The sequence below is a fragment of the Erinaceus europaeus genome, chromosome 12, assembly GCF_950295315.1.
Source record: "Erinaceus europaeus chromosome 12, mEriEur2.1, whole genome shotgun sequence".
Taxonomy (NCBI): domain Eukaryota; kingdom Metazoa; phylum Chordata; class Mammalia; order Eulipotyphla; family Erinaceidae; genus Erinaceus; species Erinaceus europaeus.
Window position 1 is genome coordinate 97,586,170 of NC_080173.1, and position 21,708 is coordinate 97,607,877.

The following is a 21,708-nucleotide window of genomic DNA, read 5'->3' on the forward strand; positions in this document are numbered from 1 at the left end:
TATCTCTCTCATTGATAAATAATCTTGAGAGTCGGGCGGAAGCACAGAGGGTTTAGCGCAGGTGGCGCAAAGCACAGGGACCGTTGTGAGGATCCCGGTTTGAGCCCCCGACACCCCACCTGCACAGGGGTCGCTTCACAGACAGTGAAGCCAGGTCTGCAGGTGTCTGTCTCTCCCCGCTCTCTGTCTTCCCCTCCTCTCTCCATTTCTCTCTGTCCTATCTAACAACAATGACATCAATAACAACAACAGTAACTACAATAAAAAACAACAAGGGCAACAAAAGGGGGAAAAATAGCCTCCAGGTGCAGTGAATTTGTGGTGATGGCACCAATAACCTCGGAGACAAATGAATAAATAGACTTTCATGGCTGAAGCTACAAAAGTCCCAGCTTCAATTCCCTGTACCACCATAAGCCAGAGCTGAGTAGTGCTGTGGTAAAATTAATTAATTAATTAAAAGATAAATTTTATAATGTCAATTAAGAATTAAATTGGGGGAGACAGCATAGTGGTTATGCAAAGAGACTGTCATGCCTGAGGCTCTGAAGTCCCAGGTTCAATCCTCTGCACCACCATAAGCCAGAGCTGAGCAGTGCTCTGGTAAAAAAAAAAAAAAAAAAAATTAAATCACATACTTTCTTACTCATACTTTTTCTACACTTTCTTACTCTAAGTTGTTCCTTGAAACAAGTCCATTTATATCACGTGGTTTGCTGTTTTCCTTGTAAAATGAACAGGCATAATTCTTGGTATATTTTCTGTTTTATAGCGCCTTTCGTCTGGACGCTTAAGGGGTTTTCTAGGACTCCTGCCACACAGGCCATAGGTCTTGCAGAGCATTTGTAAGGTATGTAAACAGAAGCTTTTTAAAAATTTCCTTTCCACATGGAAAATAATTAATGCATTTTCTATATTAATGTAAGTTCTAGAAAAATAGGGGTACACCAGTAGTTTTTTTTCTAAGATTTATGATTTATTACTGACAGAGAGGGGCAGTGGGGAGAACACCAGAATCTCTCTCTGACATGCGGTGCCAAGGATTGACGACGGTCCACTTCTGCATGTTGCATTAGTAGTGATTTTCTTTTTTAAAAGTAATTACTGGGACTGGGCGGTAGCGCAATGTGTTAAGCGCACGTGGCGCAGAGCGCAAGGACCGGCCTAAGGATCCCGGTTTGAGCCCCAGCTCCCCACCTGCAGGGGGGTCGCTTCACAAGAGGTGAAGCAGGTCTGCAGGTATCTTATCTTTCCTCCTCTCTGTCTTCCTCTCCTCTCTCCATTTCTCTCTGTCCTATCCAGCAAAACTGCAGCAGCTATAACAACAGTAACAGCTACAAGGGCAACAAAATGGAAAAATGGCCTTCTAGCAGCAGTGGATTTATAGTGCAGGCACAGGGCCCCAGAGATAAACCTGGAGGCCAAAAAAAAAAAAAAAAGTAATTACTAGGTAGGGGAATCCAGGAGTGCTGGGGAGACAGTATAATGGTTGTGCAAAAAGCCTTTCATGCCTGTTCCTCTGCAGTCCTAGGTTCAGTCCACAACACCATCGGAAGCCAGAGCTGAGCAGTGCTCTGGCAAGCTCTCTGACTTTATTTTCCTACCTTATTTATTTATTTAATTTCCCCTAGAACAGTGCTCTGGGCTTATTTATGGTGGTGCAGGGAGTTGAGTCTGGGACCTCAGAGCCTCAGGCTTGAATCTTTTTGCGTAAACATTATGCTGTCTCCCCCACCTATTCTCCTACTTGTTTTGAAAATATTTTATTGTTATTTTTTAAACCAGAGCCCTGCTCAGCTCTGGCTTTTATGCTGGTGCAGGGGATTAAACCTGGGACTTTGGAGCCTCAGGCATGGCAGTCTCTTTACATAACCATTAGGCTATCTATCCCAAAAAAAAAAATTTTTTTTTATTATGAGAGTTTTACATAAGGCGCAGAAGCCAGAGAACCACCGTGGCACATGCAGTGCCAGACATTCGAGTCTGATACTCTCCTGGTTGAACCATCACCCCAGCCGCTATTTTCCTGCTTCTCTGAGGTAGTCCTAACTTCCTTTTTTCTTATCCGTTCTAAGTGATATTTCTTCCTTAGACGAAAATGTGTTTCCTAACTTCCTTCTTATTTTTTAAAGAGACAAACTTGTATACTGTACATAAGTATCTTCTGGGGAGAAGGCGATAGCACAGCGGGTTAAGCGCAAATTGCAAGGACCAACATAAGGATCCGGGTTCGAGCCCCCAGCTCCCCACCTGCAGGAGAGTTGCTTCACAAGCGGTGAAGCAGGTCTGCTACAGATGTCTATCTTTCTCTCCCCCTTTCTGTCTTCCCCTCCTCTCTCCATTTCTCTCTGTCCAATCCAACAATGACATCAACTGCAACAATAAAACAAGGGCAACAAAAATGAATTAAATCAATAAATAATTCAACCTTTAAAAAAAGTATCTTCTGGATTAAAAATTTTTTTTTCATATTTATTTTCCCTTTTGTTGTCCTTGTTTTTTTATTGTTGTACTTATTGTTGTTATTGATGTCATTGTTGTTGGATAGGACAGAAATGGAGAGAGGAGGGGAAGACGGGATTCTTTTTTTTTTTTGCTGTTGTGCAAGTTTATTCTGTATTATCTACAAAGCCAATTGTATTTCTTTTTTTTTTTTTTATTTTATTTAAGAAAGGATTAATTAACAAAACCATAGGGTAGGAGGGGTACAACTCCACACAATTCCCACCGCCCAATCTCCATATCCCACCCCCTCCCCCGATAGCTTTCCCATTCTCTATCCCTCTGGGAGCATGGACCCAGGGTCATTGAGAGTTGCAGAAGGTAGAAGGTCTGGCTTCTGTAATTGCTTCCTCGCTGAACATGGGCGTTGACTGGTCGGTCCATACTCCCAGTCTGCCTCTCTCTTTCCCTAGTAGGATGGGTCTCTGGGGAAGCTGAGCTCCAGGACACATTGGTGGTGAGAAGACGGGATTCTGGTCCTTGTGCTTTGTGCCACATGTGCTTAACCCGCTGCGCTACCCCTCGACTCCCCCCCCCCCCTTTAAGATTTATTACTAGGGTCAGAGGGTGAAGAGAGGACCAGAGCATCACTCTTATGTATGTATAAGATCAAATTCAAGAGCTCATACCTGCAAGTCTGATTTTCTATATTCTGCACAACCTCCCAGGTTACTGTTTATCTTTGTTTTTATTTTCCCAGTTGTGTAGCTTGGTTATCTCACAGTTTACTGTCTGGGCTGTGGTATATTTAATTAAGAATAGAGAAAGAGGGAGTCGAGCGGTAGCACAGTGGGTTAAATGCATGTGGCGCAAAGTGCAAGGACCTGCTGCAGTGACATCTCACCCCGGCCCTTAGGCTTAAAGCTCAGCGCTTTCTCTGTTGCTCTATTTCCCAGGCTTCCCCCACCCCCACCCCCAGCTCCACCCCCACCCCTGACACACACACACACACACACACACACACACACACACACACACACACACACACCTCCCCCCCACCCCCACCAGAGCACTGTTCAGCTCCAGCCATGGTGGTGCAGGGACTTGAACCTGGGATTTCAAAACCTCAGGCATGAGAGTCTCTTTGTATAACCATTATGCTATCTATCCCATCCCATCCCCTTTTTCTAAAAAAAAAAAAAGAAAAGAAAAAAGAAAGAAAAAAAGCTTGAGGCATTGGTGATGGTGGAAGAGAGAACTAGAGAGCGTCACTCTGGCACATGTGATGTCAGGGAGCTAAACCTCATGCTTGAAACCCACCGTGACAGTAGACGGTCTGTTACAGTGTGGGCTCTGGAAGTGAGACTGAGAGCAAGAAGCAACTCCTACTCCTGGTAGCTTTTATGACTCCTTTGTACCTCAGTTTCCTCTTCTGCAGAAGGGGTAGGCTGCAGAATGCTGTAACACTGAGTGAGCAGTATTTAGGCCCAGCACCAGTCATACAGCTAGCTCTTCAGCTTTCACGACTTAAGTTAGTTTGTGGAACTTAGTAATCCAAAAATTTCAGTCTAATTTGAAATAGGTATCTGTTTCGGTGGGGCAAGGAGTACTCTGGTGCTGGGTTGTGTCTCTCCCTCTCTCTCTCTCTATCTCTGAGTGCAAAAGTCTCCCAGAGTGGTGAGAATGCACATTTGAGGCCCTGGCTACAAAAAGACCACATTCTTCCCACTGCCGCCTCCTTCCATTGTATTATTTCCTTTGGGGCCTTAAAATATTTGGAGTGAGTGGGATGATAAGACATGTTTTAACAATGCAGAAGGGAGCAAAGTATGTAAAGTAAGGTTTGTTCTCCCCCCCCATTTCAGTTTCCCAAGGTCCTTGCTTCAGACAAAACCACTTCATTGGGGGCTGGGAGGTAGCGCGGCGGGTTAAGCGCACATAGTACTAAGCACAAGGACTGAGTAAGGATCCCAGTTCAAGGCCCTGCCCCTCCCCGTGTGCAGGGGAGTCGCTTCACAAGCGGTGAAACAGGTCTGCAGGTGTCTATCTTTCTCTCCTCCTCTCTGTCTTCCCCTCCTCTCTTGATTTCTCAGGTTTGTTCTATCCAACAGCAGCAAGAATAACAAGGACAACAAAATGGGAAAACTGGTGGCCAGGAACAGTGGATTCAGGGTCAGGAGCAGTGGATTCAGGGTCAGGAGCAGTGGATTCAGCGATAGCCCTGGAGGCAGGACTATCTGTCTGTCTGTACATACTATATGTGGTGTTGCCCTTTTTATGTCTATATACTTGCAAACCTCTGCTACCTATCTCTTTCCCCCTTAACAGATAGTTCAGCCAGATCTTTGAAGGTATATACATCATGGGGGCCGATACCTAGCTTACCTGGTGGGGTGTTGCCAACCATGCATGTGGGCGGGTTCCAGCTCTGGCACCATAGAGTGCAGCAGCACGGGGTAAGCTTCCTACCGGAAGTAAATGTGAGTTGACCTGCAAGTGGAGACATTGCACACGTGTGAGGCCACGTCGTGGAATGCAGTGGGTTGTCAGAAAAGTCATGATGAATTTTTGTACAGAAAAGTGTCATGACAGCCTCCAGGAGCAATGGATTTGTAGTGCAGGCACTGAGCCCTAGTGATAACCCTGGAGGCAAAAAAAAAAAGTGTCATGATGGGGCCAGGCGGTGGCGCACCTGGTTAAGCACACACATTACAGTGCACAAGGACCCGGGTTCAAGCCCCTGGTCCCCTCCACCTACGGGGGAAAGCTTCACGAGTGGTGAAGTAGGGCTGCAGGTGTCTGTCTTTCCTGCTCTCTCTTCCCCTCCTCTCTCTATTTCTCTCTGTCCTATCCAATAACAATAACTACAACAATAAAAATATATTTAGAAATACATATATCTGCCTTAAACTAAAAAAAAAAAAAAAAAAAGTTTTCCTGCCTACCCCACATTTGACACTTCTTCATATAGTTAAGCCCAGGCAGTTACAGAAGGGCTGCCTAGGAGATAGCACAGTGGCTAAAGCGTTGAGCTCTCTGACGTGGCTTCCTGAGTTTGATCCTCATCGTCACACGTGCCAGAGTGATGCTCAGAAACCTTTGGGCAGGGGGAGATAGCATAGTTGCACAGAGACACTCTTGCCTGAGGCTGGCAAAGTCCTAGATTCAATCCCCGCAGCACCATAAGCCAGAGCTGAGCCAATGCTCTGGTAAAATAAATAAACTACATTAATTTTTTTTCTCTACAAAAGATGGGAGGGAACAGATAGTCAAATGGTTGTAACAGCGCTGTTTCAAATAGCCAGAACATGGAAAACAGTCCATCTGTCCATCAGCAGATGAATGTATCAACAATGTAAAACATATTTTACCATTAAAACATGAAGAACTGGGCTGTGGAGATAGCCTAATAATTATACAAATGACTTTTAAACCTGGGGTTCTGAGATCTCAGAAGTTCAATACCTGGCATCACCATAAACCAGAGCTGAGCAGTGTTCTGATAAAAACAACAACAACAAAACCAGAATGAAAAGCGCATGAACTCATAGATGCTTTATGCAAACCTGGGAAGCATTAGACTAAGTGAAAGCACCATATGCAAAAGGCCACCCGCATACGAGTCCTCTTTTTTTTTTTAATATTTATGTATTCATTCCTTTTTGTTGCTCTTGTTTTATTGTTGTAGCTATTGTTGTTGGATAGGACAGAGAGAAATGGAGAGAGGAGGGGAAGGCTGAGGGGGAGAGAAAGAGACCTGCAGACCTGCTTCACCATTTGTGAAGCGACTCCCCTGCAGATGGGGCTCTGGGGCCTCGAACTGGGATCCTTACATCAGTCCTTGCACTTTGCACCACCTGCGCTTAGCCTGCTGCACTGCCGCCCAACTCCCTGTGAGTCTTCTTATGCAATTCCTAAAACGGGTAATAATGCAGACAGAGAGAAATGGAGAGAGGAGGGGAAGACAGAGAGGGGGAGAGAAAGAGAGACACATGCAGACCTGCTTCACCGCCTGGGAAGCGACTCTCCTGCAGGTGAAGAGCCGGGGGCTTGAACCGGGATCCTTACAATGGTCCTTGTGCTTTGTGCCATTTATGCTTAACCCGCTATGCTACCGCCTGACTCTGGAATGTTGATTTCTTTGGGGATGCTGAAAATATGTGGAGCTTGGTGGTTGTCTAATATTGAAAATGCACTAAATGTCCACTAGGTTGCTTACTTTTGAGGGGTTAATTTTATATTACGTAAATTTCAGCTCAACTAAAAAGAGCAACTTAGCAGTCTCAGAGGTAGTACAGTGGATAAAGCATTAGACCCTCAATTATGAGGTTCTGAATTTGACACATGCCAAAGGATAAAGCTCTGGTTCTATTTCATGAATGAATATAGAGCACTACTTACCTGACATACAGTGATGTGGAAATTGAGCCTGGGACTTACAGCCTCTTACATGATCCTTTTTTGTATAACCATTAACTCTCCCTCTTTCTTTCATCCTTTTTTTTTTTTTGCCTCCAGGCTTATTGCTGGGGCTCAGTGTGTGCACTATGAATCCGCTGCTCCTGGAGGCTATTTTTTCCCCATTTTGTTGTCCTTGTTGTGGTTGTCATTGTTATTGTTGGATAGGACAGAGAGAAATGGAGAGGGGAGGGGGAGAGAAAGACAGACACCTGCAAACCTGCTTCACCGCCTGTGAAGTGACCTTCCCCCCCTGCAGGTGGAGAGTCGGGGCTCAAACCGGGATCCTTACACTGGTCCTTGCGCTTTGCTCCATCTGCGCTTATCTTTGATCCAATTTTAAAAAGTTTTATTTCTTGGATGGGGAAAGGTAAGGGAAACAGGAGACATACCTTAGCACTGCTCCATCATCCACGGAGCTTCCCCAGTGCACGTGCCAGAGAAGTGCTCTGACTTCCTCCTCCACCCGGAAATGAATGAAAGAATCTACAGCACTGAAGCTTTTCCGAGTGTATTTTTAGGTGAGCTGTCTCCTGAAAGAGACAGATTGAAAGCACAGCTCTGCTCACCTCTACTGTGTGATAGTGTTTGGGACCAAACCTGGGCCCTCATAGCACGCGTAAGGATCCCGGTTTGAGCCTCTGGCTCCCCACCTACAGGGGGGTCTCTTCACAAGTGGTCTTAACCCACTGTGCCACCGCCTGACTCCCGATTTTTATGTTTTTAAAGTATTGAATGTAGTTAAGGTAACTCAGTCATGTCTAAAACTATTCTGTATTAAGTTTGTCTTTTGAATAGTTGAGAAATGATAAAGGTTTGCAGGTTTTTTATTATTAGTATCTTTTTGCTTATTTATTGGATCGATACAGCCAGAAGTCAAGAGGGAAGGGGTGATAGAAAGGGTGAGAGACAGACACCTGTAGCATTGCTTCACCACTTGTGAACTTCCCCCTGCAGGGGGAGGCAGATGCCTTGTGCATTGTAACAACATGAGCTCAGCCAGGTGCGCCACCACCTGGCCCCAGGGTTTGCAGTTTCTTTTGCATAATTAGTTCCTTTGAAAAGTTATGAGGTAGAATTATTAACTGAAGCATGGAAATTTATGCTTGTTTAACATTTTTTATTAGCTTTATTTATTAGAGATAGCCAGAAATTGAGAGGGGAGGGGGAACATGGAGAGACAAGGGACACTTATAGCCCCGCTTCCCTGCAAGTGGGGATGGGGGCTTGACCTGGGTCCTTGAACAGGTACGTTCAACAGTGTGCCACCACCCAGTCTTGGTCACATTATTTTTACTTTTGTTTCTTTTTAAAAAATTTTTTAAATATCTATTTATTTGTTTATTTTCCCTTTTGTCGCCCTTGTTATTTAACATTATTGTGGTTATTGATGTCATTGTTGTTGCATAGGACAGAGAGAAATGGAGAGAGGAAGGGAAGACAGAGAGGGGAAGAGAAAGACAGACACCTGCAGACCTGCTTGACCGCTTGTCAAGCGACTCCCTGCAGGTGGGGAGCCAGGGGCTCGAACCGGGAGCCTTATAAATTGGTCCTTATACTTCACGCCACCTGTGCTTAACCCGCTGGGCCACCGCCTGAACTCCCACTTTTGTTTCTTTAAAGAAACTCAAGTCCCCACCTGAAGGGGGAAGTTTCATGATCAGTGGAACAATGTTGCAGATATTTCTCCTTTATGCTCTCTCCCCCCCCCTCTAATAAATCCATCTTTTAGAAAAGCCCTAAGTAGTAATGCTATATATACTGAATATTTCCTGTTCTAAACTCTTCGTGTGGCCTGGGTGGTAGTGCACCTGGTAGCATACCCATTACAGTGTGCGAAGACCTGCACAGGGAAGCTTCACGCGGTGGAGGCGCGATGTAGGGTCGCTCTCTCCCCTCCTCTCCTTCCTCCCTCCCACTTATTTTTTCCCCTTTGTGGCCGTTGTTGTCATCATTGTTGTTGTGGCCGTCGTCGTTGGATAGAACAGAGAAATGGAGAGAGATGGGGAAGGCAGAGGGGGGGAGAGACAGACAGACCTGCTCCACCACTTGTGAAGTGACTTCCTGCAGGTGGGGAGCCGGCAGCTCAAAGCAGGAACCCTGTGCCGGTCCTTGTGCTTTGTGCCATGTGTGCTTAACCCACTGCGCTACCGCCCGAGCCCCCCCCGCCCTTCTCTTTATGCAAAATAAATATTTAAAATTTTTGTGTGATAACCTATTTAGTCTTTTTTATTTTTACTTATAAAAAGGAAACACTGACAAAAACCATAGGATAAGAGGGGTACAACTCCACACAATTCCCACCACCAGAACTCCGTATCTCATCCCCTCCCCTGATAGCTTTCCTGTTCTTTATATCTATTGGGAGTATGGACCTAGGGTCATTGTGGGATGCAGATGGTGGAAGGTCTGGCTTCTGTAATTGCCTCCGCGCTGAACATGGGCATTAACAGATTGGTCCATACTCCCAGCCTGTCTTTGTCTTTCTCTAGTGGGGCAGGGCTCCAGGACACATTGGTGGGGTCATCTGCCCAGGGAAGTCTGGTTGGCATCATGTTAGTATCTGGAACCTGGTGCCTGAAAAGAGAGTTAACATATAAAGCCAAATAAGTTCTGGGAGTGGGAATTGTGTGGAGTTGTATCCCTCTTATCCTATGATTTTTGTCAGTGTTTCCTTTTTATAAATAAAAATTAAAAAAATAAATTGTTGACTAATCATGAACCTAAAGGCTGGAATGGAATAGTTCAGATGAAGAGTTGGGGGGTGGGGGGAGTCCTTCCATCTTGTAGATAGCTAGTAGGCATATTTTAGTTAATATTCTAAAGGGCCCATGTCTATACTAGTTTTTTGTTTTGTTTGTTTTCTGAGCCTGACATCTGATATGCAGGTGGATCCAAGTTATTGTCTGGGGAGATGATGTCATGGCTGAAAAAAGGACCAGAAAGCTGGATCAGGGGAGAGAGGAGCTCCTGAAAATGGGAAAGGGTTATAAATATTGTTGACTGTAAACCCCATTGATTTGATCTGATCTGGGGCCCATATTCAGCTTAGGAGCCTATGTGACCTCTGCATCCCTGTAGATCTGAGCTCACATTCTGTGGTCGTGAGTAGGAATGTTCCAAGCTGCCCCAGTTGCAGGACCCATCTTCCTCAGCTCTGGGCTTATGGTGAGGGGGATTGAACCTGGGGCTTTGGAGCCATAGGCACAGAAGTCTTCTTGCATAACCATTCTGCCGTTGCCCCTGAGCAGTAGTTCTGATTTTATTGAATTGTATGTTTGTGGATAGTGGTAGCATTTAGGAGGGGAATGAAAACAGATTGACTGGTCTCTTCCAGTATCTCCAAATAAGGGTACGGATTTATACATAGACTGGGGAAAGCTTCCACTATTCAGTGTCATTTTTCTGCTTTAGTTTTTTTTAATTGTTGTAGTTATTATTGATGTCGTTGTTGGATAGGACAGAGAGAAATGGAGAAAGGAGGGGAAGACGGGGAGAGAAAGACACCTGCAGACCTGCTTCGCCGCCTGTGAAGCGACTCCCTTGCAGGTGGGTAGCCGGGGGCTCGAACCAGGATCCTTACGCTGGTTCTTGCTCTGCGCCACCTATGCTTAGCCCGCTGCGCTACCACCCAACTCCTTTTCTGATCTAGTTTATGGGTGTGAATTTACAATCTTTTTTTTTTTTAATTAATTAATTATTCCCTTTTGTTGCCCTTGTTGTTTTATTGTTGTAGCTATTGTTGTTGTTACTGATGTTGTCGTTGTTGGATAGGACAGAAAGAAATGGACAGAGGAGGGGAAGACGAGGAGAGAAAGATAGATACTTGCAGACCTGCTTCACCGCTTATGAGGTGACTCTGCTGAAGGTGGGGAGCCGGGGGCTCGAACTGGGATCCTTATGCTGGTCCTTGCACTTTGCACCACCTGTGTTTAACCCGCTGTGCTAACACCTGACTCCCATAAATTTACAATCTTAATACTTTATTTATTCCCTTTTGTTGCCCTTGTTTTATTGTTGTAGTTATTATTGTTGCTATTGATGTCGTCGTTGTTGGATAGGACAGAGAGAAATGGAGAGAGGAGGGGAAGACAGAGAGGGGGAGAGAAAGACAGACACCTGCAGACCTGCTGCACCGCCTGTGAAGCGACTCCCCTGCAGGTGGGGAGCCGGGGTTCGAACCGGGATCCTTATGCCGGTCCTTGTGCTTAGCGCCACCTGCGCTTACCCCGCTGCGCTACAGCCCGACTCCCGTTCCTTTTTCTTCTTCAGTTATTTGACAGGACAGGGAAAATTGAGGGAGAGAGAAAGACAGAACACTTGCAAACCTGCTTCAGGCTTTGTGAAGCGTCCCCCCTCCAGATGGAGAGCAGGGGCTTGAACCTGGTCTCTTGCACATGATAACCTGTGCATTCAACTAGGCCCCTTCCTTCCTTCCTTCCTTCCTTCCTTCCTTCCTTCCTTCCTTCCTTCCTTCCTTCCTTCTCTCTCTGCCTGCCTTCCCTTTTCCCTTCTCTCCTCCCTCCTCCCTCTCTACCTTTCCTTCCCCTCTTCTCTCTCTCTGCCTCTTCCTTTCTGTTTATCTTATGGGGGACAGGAGGTGGTGCTGCACCTGGTTGAGCATGTTACCAAAGTCAACCTAACGCTGGTGGCAATTAAAAACGAAGCTTTATTTTATTATCTATTAATGAGAGAGGGACAGAGAGAACCAGAACATCACTCTGTACCTCATGCTTGTACACTTGTTGGACTGCAGGACTGGTAAGTTTTAAAGTGTGTTTATTTGTTCATTTATTAACAAGAGAGAGAACCAGAGCATCGCTGTGCTGTGCGCATGGATCCCGTGCCTGCCAGTGTCGCACTCTGCAACTGTGCAGCCTCGTGGCTAAAGGACTGTTAGTTGCTTGCAGCTCTCGGAAAGGAAAAAGAAAGAAACTTCAGGGTCAGTGCTTCCTGAGACCAGGGAGGTGACGAGTAACTTCCTACTTCAAGAATGAAACCCAAGACCAAATCAGAAAAGGGAAGTATCTTAAAGGAAGTCAGTTTGAAGGTTAGTGTCTAATCTTAGTAACTCGAGCTTTTGAAAGTTCCCTTTAAAAATAGTTAGAAAATTGAGGTGTTTTCTGTTTTTTGCTTTTTTGTTATCACCAGTGGTATTGCAGGGCCTCAGTGCTTGGCTCCACTGCTCCCTCCTGGCAGCCATTTCTTTCCCCATACAGGATTGTTGACAGAAAGGAGAGAGGACACACCACAGCACCAGTCCACTGCTCTAGAAGCCACACCCCCCCAACACACACACACCCCTGGACTGGGGGAGGCAGCGTAATGGTTATGTACGTGGCAACCCACCATGAGCTCTGTAGATGGCAGTGTTATGCTCCAGTGGCGTCTTCTCCTTCTGTATCTCTCTTCTTGCCTCTATCTAAGACCTTAAAAGGAATGAAAAATCAGCTTGGGAGAACTATACAAGGCCTTGATGTGCTTCCCCCCCATATAAGTGTATCCTGGCAGTGGTCAGATAGGTTAGCTGGGAAAGTGCGACTCATGTTCAGTTAGCAGCAGGAAGCTCAATGTACTGGACCAGGACTTGGGATCTCTCTCATGTGAAACTCCTATCTCCTATGACTCCTATGAGAGAAATAAAATCAACTTTTTAAAGCGTACTGTGGTAGGGCTGGGGCTGGCTCAGTAGGTGTAATACATATCTTACTGCTGCTAGGACCCTGGTGGGATGCTCACCACCCCATGGGCGCACCATGGCAAGCGCCAAAGAGAACTCCTTGTTTTTGTGGCGTCTTTCTCCTGACTGCCTTTCCCTCTTGGTTCCCCCATGCTGAGGGGTATAGACCTCAGCAGGTGGCACAGTGGGTAGAGTGCCAGGCTGCAAGCACGAGGTCCTGACTTGACATCCTAGTGCTACACGTGCCAGAGCACCGCTCTGGTTCTTTCCTTCTGATGAAATAGTAAATGAATTCCCGTGGTCCGGGAGGTGGCGCAGTGGATAAAGCACTGACTCTCAAGCATGAGGTCCTGAGTTCAATCTCTGGCAGCACATGTACCAGAGTGATGTCTGGTTCTTTCTTCTTATCTTTCTCATGAATGAATAAATAAATAAATACATTTTAAAAAAAGAAAATATATTTTAAAAAATTGAGAGAGTGTGGTCCGGGAGGTGGCACAGTGGATAAAACGTGGGTCTCTCAAGCATGAGGTGCTGAGTTCAATCCCCGGCAGCACATGTACCAGAGTGATGTCTGGTCCTTTCTCTCTCTCCTATCCTTCTCATTATTAAATAAATTAAATATTTTTAAAAAATGAGAGTAGGGGAGATAGAGAGAAAGAGACACCTGCAGCCCTGCTTCATCACTTGCAAACCTGGGTTTGCTTCACCTTGTACCTGGGTCCTTGTGTACTAGAATGTGTGCGCTCAACCAGGTGCACTACCACCTGGCCCCCCTTTTTAATATTTTATTAGATTTAATATTGATTTATGAAAGTGTAACGTAAAATTCTGCGCCATTCCCGCCACCAGAGTTTCGTGTCCTCATCCCCCCCATTGGAATCTGTAGGAGTACTCGAAAGGCCACAGATAGGGGTTGACTTTTATTTCTTTAACTATATTTATATATGTATTTGCCCTTTTTGTTATTTAACTTATTTTTTGGATAGAGAAAGAAGTCTAGAGGGATCAGAAAGAGACAGAGAGACACCTGCAGCTCTGCCTCAACACTCAAGAAGCTTCCCCTGCAGGTGGGGTGGAGGGTTGAACCTTGTTCCTTGTGCAGCATGAGGGTCTGAGTTTGATCCCAAGCAACACATGTACCAGAATGATGCTCTGATTCTCTCATTCTCTCCTCCAGTCTCATTAATTTTTTTTCTTTTTAAACCAGAGCACTGTTCGGCTCTGGCTTATGGTGGTGTGGGGGATTAATACATCTTTTTTTTTTAATTTTTAAAAAATATTTATTTTCCTTTTTGTTGCCCTTGTTTTGTTGTTATAGTTATTATTATTGTTCTTGATGTTGTCATTATTGGATAGGACAGAGAAATGGAGAGAGGAGGGGGAGAGAAAGACAGACACCTGCAGACCTGCTTCACCACCTGTGAAGTGACTCCCCCGCTTGGCGCCACCTGCGCTTATTAACTTGCTGCGCTACCGCCGACTCCCTTGGATAGGGACAGAAATCAAGAAGGGGGTAAGGGCACAAGACTTCTGTAGCCCTGCTTCACTGCTCGTGAAGCTTTCCCTGAGGTGGGCATCGGGGGCTTAAGCCCAGGTTGTTGCTCATTGTAATGTGTGCGACCAGGTGTGCCGTTGCCTGGCCCCAATAAATAAGACCTTAGTAAAACTAAATATGTGATCCAGTGTGCTTTCATTTTATTCTATTCAGTGCCACAACAAACTTTCTCACATTTCCAGCCTGCCAGGAAGAAGTTTCTGTACCCTTCACCTGTCGTCTTCTAGCCCCCAGCCAAGCTGGCTCCCACCTGTCCTGTCTCTGGATTCCCTTAGCCCGGCTGTTGCTGTTGTGCATGGTCTGATCTCACATGGATGGCATGATGTAGTGATTGCTCTTCTTTTTTTTTTTTTTAATATTTTTTTAATTATCTTTATTTATTGGATAGAGACAGCCAGAAATCGAGAGGGTAGGGGAGATAGGGAAAGACGGAGAGAGACACCTGCAGCCCTGCTTCACCACTTGCAAAGCTTTCCCTCTGCAGGTGGGGGCCGGGGGCTCAAACCCGGATCCTCGAGCACTGTAACATGTCCGCCCAGTCCCTTAGTGATTCCTCTTCTAGGCCTGCCTTATCCGCGCATGTATCTCCTGGCTTCTGCACCACTTGCTGGCATCTTGGACCTCTCCTCAGTCGATCTTACTCCGCTGCTCAATGTGCCCCTGAGCACAAAGTCCTTGTGGTTGCCACCTTCAGGTTGTGTGTTGTGTTTAGTTTTGCTGCTTGGCCGTAGAATGTCGACCCTTCTCTTGCTTTCTTTCAGCATTGCTTCTCATGACAGTCACGAATCTCCGCAGCTCTTCTCCCTCCTGGCACTTAGGGTTGTGCTGTTCTCATCACCGAGGCCTTCCTAGGTACTAAGCAGTCCCTGCAGGCTGGGGAAATGTGCATGGGGCCGGAAAGATGCGGCGTAGAGCCCTGCCTCCGCCTTGCCTGGATTGTGCCCCTCTTCTGTCCACAACGCACTCGCATTAACATGCATGCACCTGCATCGGGCGCAGCATTTTCAGAAAGAAACAAAAACCAGTTTTCTTTTCCTTCAAGTTGTTAGGAGAATATAATACCACTGGGGGGGTCAAATAGAGCTTCTCAAGGAAACAGCTGGGCGGTGTCACGGCTAGATATTTGTCTTAAGAGGATTGTTGGGGGTCGGGTTGTAGCACAGCGAGTTAGGCGCACGTGGCACAAAGCGTAAGGACCAGCGTAGAATCCCTGGTTCGAGCCCCCGGCTCCCCACCTGTAGGGGAGTCGCTTCACAGGTGGTGATGCAGATCTGCAGGTGTCTGTCTTTCTTTCCCCCTCTCTGTCTTACCATCCTCTCTCCATTTCTCTCTGTCCTATCCAACAATGAACGACATCAACAAGAACCACATCAAGGCTACAACAACAAGGGCAACAAAAGGAGAAAAAAAATGCCTCCAGGAGCGGTAGATTCATGATGCAGACACTGGACCCCAGCAATAACCCTGGAAGCAAAAAAGGATTGTTTTGTTAGTCGGGAACCGATGCTCACAGCATTAAAATAGATGACTCAAACATAGGTGCCTTACAGTGTTTATTTTTAGTCCAACTGGTAGTTTTTAATTTGCAGTTCAGTGTAATCAAGAAAGACTAGAATGCTGCACCTCGGGCAGAGAGCAACTTCAGTGAACACCAGGAAGCTCCTGTGATCAGGTTGACAGGAGGACTTCTACGTGAAGTGGAGAGGGCTGACTGGATGCACGGCAGTGTTGTGGTTGGCCTGCCAGAGCACAATAAGCAGTCACTAACAGCTGAGGGGTGCCTGGTGGCGCACTTGCCGAGTGCACAAGGACCGGGGCTCGAGCCCTTGGTCCCACCTGCAGGGGGAAATCTTTGCGAATGGTGAAGCAGTGTTGCAGGTGTCTCTCTGTCTCTCTCCCTATTACCCCCTTCCCTCTCAACTTCTGGCTGTCTCTATCTAAAATAAATGAAAATAATAGAAATTTTTAGATAGCTGAGAAATTTCTGATGCACAGACCAGTCCCACGCCATGTAGTGAGAGAAGCAAGACAGGGTAGAAAGTAAATGCTGATGGTTGTAGTTAGCACAGGGGATAGTTAGATTGTGGAAAAGAAACTGGAAAAGGCTGACCACCACTGGTCAGGGTTACTGGAGTATAACTTCCTACAGCACGGGAACCTCTCTTTCCACCTTCAGACTGGACAACAAACTGGGAAAATGTGAAATAAAAATAGCATTTAAAAACACAAAAACTTTAGGAAAATATTTTTGAGAAATAAAATATTTATTTATATGAGAGAGAACCAGATCATCACTCTGGCATGTGTGGCAGCAGGGATCCAACTTAAAACACTATTCTCTCTCCTTCTCCCTCCACCTCCTGAGCCACTGAGGAACTTTTGATCAAATCACATTACAAACTCAAACAGCCAAGTCAGATAGATTTCAGCGTAACGGATCACTCTGAGGTCTCGGTGTTATAAAGTTGCCTGGTGGGCAGAGAAGGCAGGATACTGAAAGAACTGTGGCACTGTGTGCTCTCATCCCGGGTGCTGCCACCCAGCCCGAACTAACAAACTAATTAGAACCAGAGTGCTGTGTCGTTCTGACTTCTGGTAGAGCTGGGGGTTTAGCCTGGGACCCCAGAGCTTCAGGTATGCCTTGTTTGTTTTGTTTTGTTTTGTTTTGTTTTGTTTTGCCTCCAGGGTTATTGCTGAAGCTCGGTGCCTGCACTATGAATCCACTGCTCCTGGAGGCCATCTTTCCCATTTTGTTGCCCTTGTAGTTATTGTTGTCATTTGGGTAGGACAAAGAAAAATCGAGAGATGGGAAAGACAGAGAGGAGAGAAAGACAGACACCTGCAGACCTGCTTCACCACTTGTGAAGTGACTCCCCTGCAGGTGGGGAGCCGGGGGCTCAAACCGGGATCCTTACGCCAGCCCTTGGACTTTGCGCCTTGTACACTTAACCCTCTGCGCCAGCTCCCTGATTATTCTCTAAAATAGAAAATAAAATAATGGGCCAAGGGAATAAGTAGCTCTGTGATAGAACTCACGCTTCATATGTGTGGGGGTGTCCTGGGTTTATGCCTAATGCTAATAAAGGGGGAGTAGCAGTTGTTGGCCAGGATGCACAGTAATGGAAGGCACAGTGCTGGTGGGCTAGCAGAAAAGTCATGAAGCATTTTGGCATGGAAAACCAGAAACCGAGTCCCTGTATGTCCTCTTCTGGATGCCATGCATAAATGCAGTCAGACGGGAGAGAAAAGCTTAACAGGAAACTACCTCATGACTTTTCTGAAAACCCAATAAAATTGGCTGGCTGTTGTGGAAAACATTTTGTCAGTTCTTTAAAAAGAAAACAGAATTACCCAGTCGTTTCACTGCTAAAACAAATGTTCTGGTTAAAAGCAGTGGCGCCGCTGAATCTGGAAGACCTTTCATAGTCTTGTTTCTGCTGCTGTTCGGGGGGCGTTGATGTGCAGGCAACCTTGGCTTCCTCCAGCGGGAGGGGAGGAGGGCAGGGGTTTCCACCGAGATGACCATACGCACTGATTTCTGTGTTTGTTTTTGTAATAGAAGCCACAGGTGGCAAGCAATGGTGTTTGTTTTTTTTTTTTTAAAAACTACTTTATGCATTAACCACCACATTGAATACTATCCTGAGAGCACCCATACGGCATGACTGAGCAAACCCTGTTGACTAGGGACTTCCACGTTGCACGTGCAGTGTGGTGGCTGGCTGTTAGCAAAGCAAGGCGCCAGGGGCAAGGCAATGTCTTCCGAGTTGGGGCTACATTCTTTATTTACTTTTCATTTTTAGTAGTGATTTAATACTGATTTACAGAATTATAAGGTAACATGAGTATAATCCCACACCTTTCCCACCACCAGAATTCTGTGTCCCTATTCCCTCCATAGGAAACTATTAGTTCTCCTAAGATCATAGATGCGGGTTGACTATTATTTTTATAACCATCCATATTTATACATATTTGCCCATTTTTCAATGGCTTTGCCTTTTCTTCCTTTTTATATATATTTTTAAATATTTATTATTCCCTTTTGTGGCCCTTTTTAATTGTTGTAGTTATTATTGTTGGACAGAGAGAAATGGAGAGAAGAGGGGAAGACGGGGGAGAGAAAGAGACACCTGCAGACCTGCTTCACCGCTTGTGAAGCGACCCATAGCAGGTGGGGATCTGGGAGCTCGAACCGGGATCCTTACGCTGGTTCTTGTGCTTTGCGCCACGTGCGCTTAACCCGCTGCGCTACCACCTGACTCCACACACACACACACACACACACACACACATATATATATATATATTTATTTATTATCGGATAGACACAGAAATTGAGAGGAGAGCAGGAGAGAGACACGTGCAGCCCTGCTTCACCACTCGTAAAGCTTTCCCCATGCAGGTGGGGACCAGCCAGGGGCTTGAACCTGGGTCTTTGCATCCTGTAATGCGAGACCTTAATCAAGTGCGCCACCTCTTGCTCCAGCTGTTCCCCCTTCTGAGTCACACCTGTAACTTCTGACTATTGTCGTGGTGTCGTGTCATGTCCACCTGATGGAATTGGTGTTCAGAGCCCTCTGGTCATCTTCCCCTAATGATATATCCCTCTGGGAGTGTGATCTTTTTTCATTTTTATTCTAGTTGATTTTGAAAGGTTGCAGCAACCACTGATACTGATAGTATCCATGGGGTTTTCTTGGTCTGTAAATAAAAGGACAAAGCTGGCCCTGATCTACTTGGTACATTCTTCCCCTATACAAACCTCTGAAGACAAGTATATATGGCATATGTACCTTGACGGGGGAAGCGGTGTACTGAGACTCTGAAAACCCTGATTTCTCTCCCTCTCTCTCCGTCTCTCTTTCTCTCTCTCATCTTTTATTCATTTATTGGATAGAGACAGCCAGAAATCAAGAGGGGAAGGGTGGGAGGGACGAAGAAAGACAGAGACACCTGCAGCCCTGCTCTACTACTTGGAAAGATTTCCCCTTAAAGGTGGGGACTGGGGACTTGAACCTGGGTCCTTGAACATTGTAATGTGCGCTCAGCCAGGTGTGCCGCCCACCACCTGACCCCCTCATGTTCTTTCTTTAATTTTTATTTTTTATTGCATAGAGACAGAGAGGAATTGAGAGGGGTGGGGGAGAGAGATGGAGAGATGCTGGCAGCCCTGCTTCACCACGTGTGAAGTGTCCTCCTGCAGGTGGGGACCAGGGGCTTGAAACCTGGGTCGTTGCGCTTGGTGTGCTTAACCAGGTGAGTCACTGCCTGGCCCCCTCATACTTTTCTACCAACCCAGATGTCTGGCCTCTGGTTTCTGTGTAATACTAATCACTTGGCTTTCTATTTCAGCAATGGCTGCGATCCGGAAGAAACTGGTGATTGTTGGTGACGGAGCCTGTGGCAAGACTTGCCTGCTTATCGTCTTCAGCAAGGACCAGTTCCCGGAGGTGTATGTGCCCACAGTGTTTGAAAACTACGTGGCAGATATCGAGGTTGATGGGAAGCAGGTGAGCCCCGTCCCAGTAGCCGGCGCGGTTTGACCCCCTGTCTTGCTCACACAGCTTGTAGAGAATCACGCTTTGGCGGGAGGCTGGGGGCCTCTGTTCAGTACACACTAGGACAGTTTTTAGAATACTGGGTTGTGGGCCGCTAACAGTGCCGTTTGTGTGCCAGATTTTAATGCCTGAAAGCCCAAAGGTTCCAGGTTCAGTCCCAGCATCATCCTAAGCTCGAACCCAGCAGTTATTTGGTCTCTCATTAGAGCATGTGCCTCCCCGTGCACCAGGCCCTAGGTTCAAGCCCCGCCACCATGTGTTAGGAGCTCCATGAAGCAGGGAGTGGACTGTGTTGGGTCTGTACTTTACTAGGGTCTCCGTGGTTTGCAGTACAGCTCTAGGCATACAGCCACATCAGTATCCCAAGGCCCTTCCACACCCTCTTGATTTTTCCCTCCCCTTGGTCTGTGCTGTCATCTGAATTTTCTAACCCGGGTCCTTGAACCTGGCAACATGTGTGCTTAACTGGGTACACCACCACCCAGCCCCCCACAAAAACCTCTTTATAAGCCTTTTAAAGCGGGTTGGGGAGACAGCAGTTTACACAGTAGACTTTCATGACTGAGGCTGGTTCAGTCCTATTGCCATCATAAACCAGAAGCTGAGCAGTGTTCTGGTTTTAAAAAACATATTAAGGGGGGGAAGGGAATCGGGCAATACTGAAACGGGTTAAGCACGCGGCGCGAAGAGCAAGGATCCCGGTTCGAGCCCCCGGCTTCCTACCTGCAGAGGAGTCACTTCACAGGTGGTGAAGCAGGTCTGCAGGTGTCTTTCTCTCCCCTTCTCTGTCTTCCCCTCCTCTCTCCATTTCTCTCTGTCCTATCCAACAACCTCGACATCAATAACAAAATCAATAATAATTACAACAAGAAAACAACAAGGGCAACAAAAGGGAATGAATGAATGAATGAATGTATGAATGAATGAATAAAAAGGAGGGGGTTTTGGCATGATGGTACACCAGTTAATAAGCACACATACTGCCTTGCACAAGGACCTGGGTTCGAGCTCCCATTCCCCACCTGCAGGGGGTATGATCCTTCACAAGCGATGAAGCAGGTCTACAGGTATCTTTATCTTTCTCTTTCCCTTTTTGTCTTCCCTTCTCTAAATTTCTTTCTGTCCTAACCAGTAAAATAGAAAGGCAGGCAGGGGGTGGGGTGGTTGGGCAATAGCGCAGCAGGTTAAATGCACCTGGTGCAAAGGATTCCCATTCAAACCCCCGGCTTCTCAACCTGCAGGGAGGTCGCTTCACAGGTGGTAGAGCAGGTCTGCAGGTGTCTTGTCTTTCTTTTCCCGTTTCCCCTCCTCGATTTCTCTCAACAACAGCAATAACAACAATACTAATAACGATAACAACAAGGGCAACAAAATGGGAAAAATGGTCTCCAGGAGTAATGGATTCATGGTGCAGGCACCGAGCCCCAGCAATAACCCTGGTGGCAATAAAGAAGGGAAGAATTGGAATGATGACAGAGGACCTAGTGGGGGTTGTATTGTTATATGGGAAACTGGGGAATGTTATGCATGTACAAACTATTGTATTTACTGTTGAATGTAAAACAGTAATTCTCCAATAAAGAAATTAAAAAAAAAAGAAACGAAAAAAAAAGACAAAAAAGGGGGGAAGAATTGGGAGCCAGGTGATGGCATGCCTAGTTGAACACACATGTTATAACACACAAGGACCAGGGTTCAAGCCCCCGATCCTCACCTGCAGGGGGAAAGCTTCACACGTGGTGAATCAGTGCTGCAGGTGTCTCTGTGTCTCTCACCCTCTCTATTACCCCTTCCCTCTTGATTTCTAGTTGTCTCTCTCAAATATATATAATTTTAAAACGTCTTATGCAGTTGGGGCAGTGGCATAAGTAGTAGACCATGGGGCTCTGAGGGCCGAGAGACTCAGTCCAGCCACACGTGCTGGAGTGATGCTCCGCTTTGTCTTTCTCTCTCTTCTGCCTGATGTGAAGCTCAAAGGTAATAAAAATAAAACGTTTAAGTCTTGTAAG

General features: G+C 46.2%; 1 protein-coding gene across 2 annotated transcripts in view; it reads left to right on the forward strand.

The window, feature by feature from the left end:
• RHOA (ras homolog family member A) overlaps positions 1 to 21,708 on the forward strand; it is a 40,333-nt gene that overhangs the window by 12,594 nt on the left and 6,031 nt on the right. The window contains exons 2-3 of one of the 2 annotated variants that reach the window (XM_060204748.1): positions 773 to 850; positions 19,494 to 19,651. In XM_060204748.1, coding sequence (XP_060060731.1) covers positions 19,496 to 19,651 — 156 coding nt within the window. In that variant the 5' untranslated portion in view covers positions 773 to 850; positions 19,494 to 19,495. The remainder of the gene's footprint in view (positions 1 to 772; positions 851 to 19,493; positions 19,652 to 21,708) is intronic. The other variant, XM_060204749.1, reaches the window with a different exon arrangement.